General features: G+C 53.4%; 1 protein-coding gene across 1 annotated transcript; it reads left to right on the top strand.

Moving 5' to 3' along the window:
- The first annotated feature begins 5,427 nt into the window (after positions 1–5,427).
- Positions 5,428–9,669, top strand: PCDH8 (protocadherin 8). Its single transcript, XM_057366307.1, has 3 exons — positions 5,428–7,839; positions 7,970–8,180; positions 8,646–9,669. Exons 1-3 carry the CDS (start codon positions 5,428–5,430, stop codon positions 9,017–9,019), a joined length of 2,997 nt encoding a protein of 998 aa, XP_057222290.1. The 3' UTR covers positions 9,020–9,669.
- Positions 9,670–10,431: the final 762 nt, after the last annotated feature.

The following is a 10,431-nucleotide window of genomic DNA, read 5'->3' as shown; positions in this document are numbered from 1 at the left end:
AATAGCCAGGGAGCTGTTTCTCAGAAAAATCAGTGGAGCCCATCACAACCAGCACACATAAGTATTCGCAGAGGACTGTACATCTTTCTGGGAGCTAAGAGGTGTATTTCTTCTGCCCATTCATCACTTGCAAGAGTCTGAAATTCCAAACAGTCCTTCAAGGAGGAGAGTGTGAACGAGACCCAGGAGGAAACAAGGMGCTGCTGGAGGAAAGCCAAATATATCAGTCCGGACACCTTCAAAGTGCTATGAAAGACATCCCAGCCGGGCATGTAGCAGCAGCCATGGAGCAGGAGCACCAATTCATAACAGCCMGGGAGAGAAGCTGTGCAACTCTCCTCTTTAATATCCCAGTGATCTCATCAGACCTCAAGCTCTGGAGAAGGTAAGCACTTCTCCTAAAGCTTCAAACTGGATACTGACATAAATAACTACTCTGTTACCTGCATTCCCTAAAACCAAAGGCATTGAGGCAAAATAGCCAGAAAGGACCTGCATAATAAAGGGAGTTACTTCTAAGGGCATCTCTGGGAATATAAATTCRGTTATGAGGGGAAAACTCACATTCAGATACCCTGCAGGCAATACAGACCATGAAACACCCCAAAAAACCCTGCAATAGACCCTGGCTGAGTATGACATGGGGAGACCTTCAGGAATGCACTGCCCCAGGGATACCTCCGGGCAGCTCGCAGGAGGCCCACACTGTGTGGGGAATGTAGAAAACTGGTCTTTTGTTTCATGCCCCTTTGTTTTAACCTCTTGAATCAAAGACCCCAGCTGCTACTCCGGGAGAGGCTAGAAATTAATCCAATTAAAAAATAAATTCCCTGTGGAATCAAAACTGCTTGCAGGGTGGGGGGTATGGGCACACAATTTCTTTCTTCTGCAAAACAAACTCCTTCTTCTAAGCCACATTTCACAGAGGGGAGATGCAGGCAGGGAAGCATTTGAAGCAAATAAACAAATGATCAGAATGATTTATAACCCTGGTACCAACCCACAGCTCACGGGAAGGTTTGCAGCCGTGTCTTCTATAGCCCGCATGGCCAGAGACAGAAGCACAATGCTGCATGCTACCCTCCAACACAAACAGTCAGAGAGCAACAAAACCCTTCACCGCTTCGTTCCACTCCTTTGTTTTCCAGGGGTTTTGGTCAGCCTAGGCTTGTGGAGCTTRACAGGTTAACCCACACTTCCTTGGTTTCAGCAGAAATGATTAAACAGGGGGGATTGTTTAGGCCCTGAAGCAGAAGGAATTCCTTTGTTTTTGTAGATCACTCCAAGGCGAGCCCGTGSGGATGCCCAAGAAGAAAGAGGCAGGGCCTGCCTGAGCATGGAGATGAGCTTCCAGGGTCCATGCCACCACTCTGCAGGCTAGGAGACTTGCATGGTCTGCTAAGGTGGGRGAACATGTCGTGTCTGGAGAGAGGGTCCAACAGACCCTCTGGGTATGTGGGTGAGCAGGAGCAGCTGGAGACCACGCMCAAGTGGCCTGGCTTCTCCTGAGGGGCATAGTCACACCACCCTAGGRTTTGTGCTACAAGGGGATCCCACACCGGCACCCCGAGGGCATGCACTCATCATACAGCCTGTGTTGACAGGGCCAGAGAGGGGCACCTTCAACAGCCAAACCTTGATGCCCTTAAGATCTCCAGTAACACAGCCACCTCTCCTCAAAGCCTGGCTTGCTTCCTCTGCCCTGTGCTTGCATGAAGCTGCACACTCTCCCTCAAGGTCCATGTGGTCCTGAGGTACTAGACAGGAAGTCCGTTGGGAGCCTTATCTTCTCTCACACCACTGAAACATAAGATCTTCCAGCTTATCTCCATGAGCAGAGATCCATGGGCAGGATCCCAGGCACCTCTTGAAAGGAGGGATGTCTTACCCTGTTGCACTGGGGACATTTGACACCTTGAGACACATGTGAASCTACTGTGCTGTAGGTGATGGGGAAAAGGACCGCAGCAGTCAAGTGTCAGTGCTCAGCTGGAGGAATGAAGAACAGGATGGGATCCCAGTGTTTTGCCACCCCTTGTAAGGCAATAACTACCTGGGAAGAGGGAAAAGCAGCCACAAAATTTGTTTCTAAAGACTGAATCAGGGGAAAAAGAAGTAACTTTAAAGCTGAAAAAGGGAACCAGGAGTGTGCTGGCGATCACTTACTCGATTGCTGTTGGCAACAGGCTGCTGGTCTAGGAGTGCTCCCCCTCCTTGGGAGCAACACATTCCACAAGAACCCAGGTTTACAGAGGTGCACAGGGAAGCCTTGCTTTTTCCTTTGYCCGGCACCCATCTCTCGAAACAGCTTTGATTTCTGTGTCTAAGAGGTAYGGAAAGGAGCTTGGCAGCACAGATCAGACCTCTGGACACCGCAAAAYACCTCCTTCTTTGCACGCTCTGAGTCTCCGCAACAACACTAAGTGCAAGAGAGCTGGTAAATTATTAAAACAACCTTGCAACAGCTCCAGAGAAACCACCARTGCCTCAGATTCAAAGGAAAGGCTGTGGTGTGAGAATCCCCATTAGTAACAATACGCACAGTTTGCAAGAACATATGTCCCCGCATGGAGCAATCAACCAATCTGGGCTGTTTAACCACAATATTTCAAAGAAGTGCTTTTAATGCAGCTGATCCGTATGTTTATTTTGAGCTCTAAAACAGGACTCTTCACTAGGCTTTCAGAACATTTCTGTGGTGGACTCTATCCAAACTATTGGGGAGAAGGCTTTGCTCCAGCAGAGAGACTGATACTTTGGGGTTTATTTTTAATCAAAGTCACGACAGTGGAAAAAGAATAACTCAAGCAGGCAGAAAGTGGCAAAGTGGCATTTGGCCTTTAAAACAAAACACACACACACAAAAAAAAAAAAAAAAAAAAAAAAAAAAAAAAAAAAAAAAAAAAAAAAAAAAAAAGAGAAAAAGGCATGAGGAGCAAGACCCCACTGTGACCCTCTTAAAAATGGGTTTGGATCAAAAGCATGTGAGAGAGGGAGCGAGTGGATGGGAAAGGGGAAGAATTTCCAAGCCTCTTTCTGATTCAGATACTTGAGCACACATTGAAAATACAGCCCTTTGCACCCTTTTCTCCTGAAAGTGCGTGGGAGGTGAACATAGGTCCTGGTTTATCGATTGATTGGCTTTTTTGTAAAGAATAAGAGCTCCTCGTGGAATAGCCATGCCTTTGCGGGGAGGGGGAARTGGGGGAAAAGGTCTGGTCTCCTTCCCTGCTCGATCTAATCCTAATTAAAAATAAATTACATGCTGTATGGAACTTGAAATGGCAAAGATAATCCTGTTACACACGAGGGGCCGCCCCGCTGCCCACTGCCCGCTCCCGGCCGGCGGCCCCGTTCCCAGGCAGCCCGGTCCCAGTCTCTACACCTCGGACCTCTGCCCGGTCCGGACCCCGGCCCGGCTCTGATCGGCCCGGCCCGCACTGTCCCCGCCCCGCCGGGCGGCCGCCTGCGGAGCTTCCGCGGGCAGGAGAAAAGAGCCCCACGRAGGTTTGTTCGTAGGGAAAGCGGGCGTTCAGGGAGCTTTTGTTGGCGGCGGAGCGTGCCCCCCTCCCCGCGCCCCCGCAGCCAGGGCCGAGGCGCGATTTAAATCCCATTTCCATAAGCCGGCGCTGCGGGCAGCCCGCCGCCCCCCGCTCGCGTGCCGCCCCGCGCACCCCGCGCACCCCGCACGCAGCCCGGGATGGAGCCCCCCGGGATGCTACACCGCTCCGTGTGCCCGGCCGAGCGCTTTCATCCCGGCTTTTCAAAGGAAACCGGCGCGGGGTTGGACCGCACTGCATTCTGTTCGTCACCCTCTTCCTTCAAAATGCATCTCTTGGGTTCCCTGAGACACCGCAAGAGGAAAGAGGAAAAAGAGGAAAGAGGAAAAAGGAAAAAGAGGAAAGAGGAAAGAGGAAAGAGGAAAGAGGAAAGAGGAAAGAGGAAAGAGGAAAGGAAAAGAGGAAAGGAAGAACATGAGATTTCCATGACCCCCCTCAGGTCTTGTCCCGGCGGACCAAGGCCGGCAGCAGCCCTCCCCATGGCTGCTGAGGCATTACGGGGCTGGGAGCCTGCAGCGCGTTCTGCGCAGGGCCTCGGTGCCTTGCGGGGCAGATGGTTTCGTTCCCCCCGGTTCGTGCCAGGTTTCAGCCTCATGCTGTTATTTTGTTCTTCTGGAACGAGACTGGTGTTGCTTCCCAGAGAGGCCCTATTAGGACAAAAAGAAAATCCTGTGAATAGGCGTAACAGGGCACCAGGAGGGATAGGACTTAAATGTATTTTAATATGAGCAGGGCATTGTGTATAATTCAGCGCTCATCATCGTTTAGTCAAAGAGTTATGGCAGTGATTGGGAATGAATAGAGGGACATAATGGATACATGTGGCGTTTGCTCATTATATTCAACTTAGTCCAACTCCTCTGTGGAAACTGTTCAACTTTCTCTCCCTTTAGCCTGTCATAGTGAAATAATACAGACATTGGTTCCTCGAATGGGATAGCCTGCCATGCTATTATATTTCTACAGCTAACGAGGGCTTCATAAGCCTTTGATACAGCCTGATCTTTGAAACCTTTCCAAATCTCCTCAAGCTTATGCTAAATCCTATTTGGAACTTTTTTTTTTTTCTTTTTTTCCTCCTCGCCTGCTAGTGCCCCAGGCTTAAGAAACCCGGGCGGTGACATGCATACTAAAGCATGCGGGGACACCTCCTGAAAGGCGACTTACGGAGCTGATCACAGGCTCTCACGCGAGTGACACACCACTCCGGGCGCAGCTGAATGCCGTCCTCGCCGCCCCCCCGCACCCCGCTAATGCGCGCCCGCTCCGCGCCCCCGCCCGCGCCCGCGCGGCACGCCGCGACACCGCGCGACATGCCACGGCACGGCGCGACATGCCACGGCACGGCATGCCACGGCACGGCACCTGCCCCGACCTGCGGCAGGATTAACAAACCCCACCGCGCATTGCACTCCCTGCTTCCCGCGCCAGCTCTGTTGCCGCGACTCCGGGGAGAGGGAAGAGACGGGAGGGGGAGGAAAAGAGGGGGGAAAAAAGAAATAAATAAAGGCGGAAAAAGAAATAGTGACGGTGCGGGGGAAGGGGGCGGGGGGGGAATAAAAGGAAAAAAAAAAAAAAACCTCAGACCCCGCAGAGTTAAGGAAAACAAAGGCGAGAGCCCCGCGACCCCGCTCCCGCTCCCGCTCCCGGCCCGGCCCGGGGAGCGCCGGGGGCCGCCCGCCGCCCGCGCCGCGCCGCCTGCCATTGGCTCCGCCGCCCGCTCATTTGCATAGCGCCGTCTATGAAAGGCGGCGCGGCGGCGCGGGGGGCGCACACGGTGGTGGAGTGTTCTTGGTCCCGCTCCGCTCGCCGGCCCCGCGCACRTCCCGCCGCACCGCGCCGTCGGGCTGAGCCCCGCGCCGCTGCCATGAGCCCCCTGCGGCTGCTGGCCGCCGCCTGCCTGCTGGCCCTGTCCCGCTGCAAGACGGTGAGGTATCGCACCGACGAGGAGGGCGCGCCGGGCACGGTGATCGGTACGCTGGCCGACGAGATGCCGGTGAAGGCGCCGGGGGAGATGAGTTTTCGCCTGATGCGGCAGTTCAGCAACAGTTCGCTGGTGCGAGTGCGGGAGGAGGACGGGCAGCTGAGCATCGGGGAAGCGGGGCTGGACCGCGAGCGGCTGTGCGGCCAAGCCCCCCAGTGTGTCCTGGCCTTCGACGTGGTGAGCTGCTGGCGGGAGCGCTACCGCCTGGTRCACGTGGAGCTGGAGGTGCGTGACATCAATGACAATGCACCGCGCTTCCCCCATGCCCAGATGGCGCTGGAGGTGTCGGAGAGTGCCGCACCCGGCACTCGCCTTCCTCTGGAGGTGGCTGTGGATGAGGACGTGGGCTCCAACTCCATCCAGAGCTTCCAGGTCTCCCTCAACAGCCACTTCGGTGTGGAGGCGCAGACGCGGGCGGATGGGGCACGCTGTGCTGACCTCGTGCTGCTCCAGGAGCTGGACCGCGAGCGCCAACCATCCTACACCTTGGAGCTGGTGGCCAAGGATGGTGGCAGTCCAGCACGCTCAGGCACGGCCACGGTGCATGTCCGCGTCCTCGACGCCAATGACAACAGTCCAACCTTTGCCCAGAGCTCAGTCACGGTGGAGTTGCCCGAGGACGCGCCGCCCGGCTCCCTGCTGCTCGATCTGGACGCCGCTGACCCTGATGAGGGCCCCAATGGTGAGGTGGTCTATGCCTTCAGCAGCCAGGTGCCCCCCGAGGCACGGCGGCTCTTCCGCCTCGACCCGCGCTCRGGCCGCCTCACGCTGGAGGCCGCCGTGGACTACGAGCGCACCCGCACCTACGAACTGGAYGTGCGTGCCCAGGACCGCGGTGCCAGCCCCCGCGCCGCCACCTGCACTGTCGTCGTGCGCCTCACTGAYGTCAACGACAACGCTCCGCGCATCAGCATCAGCGCCCTCCGTGGTGCTGCCAGCGCCGCTGGCGTGGCCTACGTCAGCGAGGCGGCAGCCAGCGAAAGCTTCGTGGCCCTCGTCAGCGCCACAGACCGCGACTCRGGCGCCAACGGGCAGGTGCGCTGCAGCCTCCGTGGCCACGACCACTTCGCCCTGCAGCGAGCCTACGAGGACAGCTACATGATCGTCACCACGGCAGCACTGGACCGTGAGCGCATCCCCGAGTACAACCTCACCGTGGTGGCTGAGGACCTGGGCTCACCACCCTTCAAGACCGTCCGCCAGTACACGGTGCGGGTGAGCGACGAGAATGACAACGCGCCGCTCTTCGCTAAGCCCCTCTACGAGGTGGCTGTACCAGAGAACAAYCCCCCTGGTGCCTACATTACCACGGTGGCGGCTCGTGATCCTGACCTTGGCCACAATGGTAAGGTCACCTACCGGCTCCTGGAGACACAGGTCATGGGGGCCCCCATCTCCACCTACGTCTCGGTGGACCCCGCCACTGGGGCCATCTATGCCCTCAGGACATTCAACTATGAGATCCTCAAGCAGTTGGACCTGAGGATCCAGGCCACTGACGGTGGTTCCCCACAGCTCTCCAGTAGCACCCTTGTCAAAGTGAGGATGGTGGACCAGAACGATAACCCTCCTGTCATCATCCACCCGGTGCTCACCAATGGCACGGTGGAAATCGGRGTGTCCAGCAAGACCTCCCGTGACTCCCTGGTGGCCCAGATCAAAGCTCGAGATGCAGATGATGGGGCCAATGCCGAGCTCACCTTTGCCTTYGTGGAAGAGTCCCAGCAGGACCTTTTCACCATCAACCCAAGTACTGGGGACATTGTGCTGAGGGGTGACCTTTCTGAAGAGCTGGGACAGCTMTTCAAGGTCATCCTCACTGTGACAGACAATGGCAGACCTCCCCTGGCCACAACTGCCACAGTCAACTTCCTGGTGACTGCCACTGCTCCGTCCAGTATCCAGGACATAGCCAAACCCAGCTCCTGGGAAGGAAAGGCTTTGCAGTGGGACATCCCTCTGATCGTGATCATTGTCCTGGCAGGCAGCTGCACCCTCCTCCTGGTGGCTATAATCACCATTGCCACCACCTGCAACAGGCGCAAGAAGGGGAATGACATAAAAAACAACGCTGCCTTGAAGGACCAAATAGACATCTCCCACCTGGAGAAAGGCTGTCAGGAGGAGGGCAGCCCGAGGGGGAACATGTTTGAGGTACGGACCTTTCCCAGCAAAACCTCTTTCACCAGCCCCGACCCCTCTCCAGCAGCTGAAGAGATCTCCACCACTGAGAGCGGCAGCGACGGCACTTGCCTCTATGAGGGTCAGAAGAGGCTGAGAGGACAGAGTGGGGAGGTAAGGTCCTGCCACAGGGAAGTGGGGCAGAGGGTGGGGGGTGTCTTGGAGGACGTGAATTGCAGTTAATGTTGGTTTACCCTTCACTGCTTCCCTCTCTCATGTCTCCTTTGATTTCCCTCCCCACCAGCAGGGTTTTGCTGCCACTCCRAGCTACAACAAGGAGCCTGCTCCCCCCGTGGCCATTTGGAAAGGACACTCCTTCAACACCATCTCTGGCCGGGAGGCAGAGAAGTTCAGTGGCAAAGACAGCGGCAAAGGCGACAGTGATTTTAACGACAGCGACTCAGATATCAGCGGAGATGCCCTGAAGAAAGATCTCATCACCCACATGCAGAACGGTAAGGGCTCAGTCCCTGCTCCYCACTGAACCTTAGCAAGACAGATGGGGGGACAGGGAGGTGTGTGGAGGGACCCATCCCTGGGGTGCAGTGATGAGCAAGGGCAGCTGGAAGGGGAAGACAAACATTGCATGGCTCAAAGTGCCCATATCTTTGCAGCAGGCTGTTAGATGTTGGTTTGTCTCTGCACTGAGAGCTCAGCACAAATTGGCAGATGCTGGAAGTGCTGTAGGATTAGGTTTTCTTCCCCAAAAAAAGGTTCTCTTAAAGTTAGAATTGTGAGGAGTGTCCCTAAAAGAACATTACCTAACCAAGCATAGTTTTTTGTTGTGCTGTAGAGCATTGCCTCCCCACTCCTACCATCAGTGCAGTGAATCATCCTGTGTCCGGTAACTCTGAGGACTGTGAATGGTGTGGATTTATTCCTGCAGTAACGACAGGTTTCTCCTCCCCATCTCTCTTTAGGTCTGTGGGCATGCACAGCTGAATGCAAGATCCTGGGGCAYTCGGACCGCTGCTGGAGCCCCTCCTGTGGCCGAGCCAACCCTCACCCCTCTCCACATCCTTCAGCACCCCTTTCCACCTTCTGCAAGAGCACATCCTTGCCCAGGGATCCCCTTCGCAGGGACAACTTTTATCAAGCCCAGCTGCCCAAAACAGTCGGGCTTCAGAGCGTCTATGAGAAGGTGCTGCACAGGGACTTTGACCGGACGATCACGCTCCTCTCTCCGCCACGCCCTGCACGGCTCCCTGACCTTCAGGAGATCGGGGTGCCCCTCTTCCCAGCCCCCTCGACTAGATACCTGGGCCCCCAGACTGAGACGACTGAGAAGGCGTAGCCCAGTGTGCTCCCCCTCAAGTGCACCCATCCCTGCGCACACAATTAGGTCACTCCCGAGAGCCTTTAAGTTATTGACCAGATCCGGTGTCGTATGTGTAAATATGCAAGATGTGCCTTAAAAATGAAGTCGTTTGGGAAAGATTTCCAATCAGATCAGTACTGTTTGATATTTGCAAACAAAAAAATTGTTTGTAGTTAATGTAATTTTTATGAAATGTGCAGTATTTAAATTTTTTTTCATGTTTTCTACATTGGGTTTTTTTTTTTTTGCTTTTKGTTTACCCATGGCCTGCCATTTTTTGTAGTGTTTTTAACCTGTACATTGTGTAATGTAATGTTTGTACATAATGAAAATTTGTTATATTTTTATATAATAAATACTTAAAAATGTGAATTCTTGCCAAAGGAACTGTCTGAAAGACACAGTAATAACAATTAATAATAATAATATCCTGAGTATGTAGAATCTTGTAAGGGAAATTCCTCTTTCACAGTGTAATAATAACCTAAGCAACCCAGTGTACTGAGAAGTTTGCCTTGCCAAATGTGACTTGTATTTCTTGAGTCTGTGGTCAACTTAAGTGTTATTTAATTGCCTTTGGTTCCTGTAATCTGTATCACTGATAAACACTAATAAAGGTTTTGTGATGTGTCAGAGGGATCTGTTCATGTATTTCATGCTTCAAAGCATAGAGGTCTTCACAGGTCAACTAAAGTATTTTGTGGCGGGAAATGCTGTGGGAAGGAGCTACTTTTAGTCTTGCCCATCCTTGGTCTCTGGCAATACCTCGAGGTTTAGCTCTAGAGATTTTAATGCTGGGTGGGAGGAAGGGCTGTTTGACAGTCTTTGCTTGTCACTGCCTGGTCTGAGCTCTTTCAGCTTTATTCTTCACAGGCGGGGAGTGGTATCATTTCAGGGAGGCAAATGAAGCTCCGTTCATCAGCAGAAGCGTTTGCGCTGTGCCGATGTCTGCAGCAGCAGCCACTCGAGCACTTGGCTTTCTGTTCTGAGACACTGAGTCGGGCTCCATGGGTGTGTGCTTGAACGTTTATCCCTTTTTAAAGCAGCCTGACTAAGGAACAGTAGCATGTGTTTGTGTATGTATATTTATACATCAAGGAAAAGGTGCATAAAACAGGAATTAAAAATGTATATTATATTGACATTTTCYATGGTATGCATTTTGGTCATCCCTGAAATGACCATCCTGGGGAAAAAAAAATCAAACTGCACTTTGAAATTCCTTCCTAATGAGGTTTCAAGCTAAGAGCAGATCTCAAATCCTTCTGCTGAAATCAGGTATAGAATAGCATTTAATGAAACAAACTGAAGTATGATTGTTTCTTCCTGTGTTCAAAAAATGCTTACACCGGAGTAACATTTCTGGCGTTTAAAYATGTGATTGAAGT

This window comes from Malurus melanocephalus, unplaced genomic scaffold (genome assembly GCF_030028575.1).
Source record: "Malurus melanocephalus ecotype Western Australia unplaced genomic scaffold, MMel_1.1 scaffold_63, whole genome shotgun sequence".
NCBI lineage: Eukaryota > Metazoa > Chordata > Aves > Passeriformes > Maluridae > Malurus > Malurus melanocephalus.
Note: the sequence above shows the minus strand (reverse complement) of the source record. Positions and strands in the feature narration are given on the sequence as shown.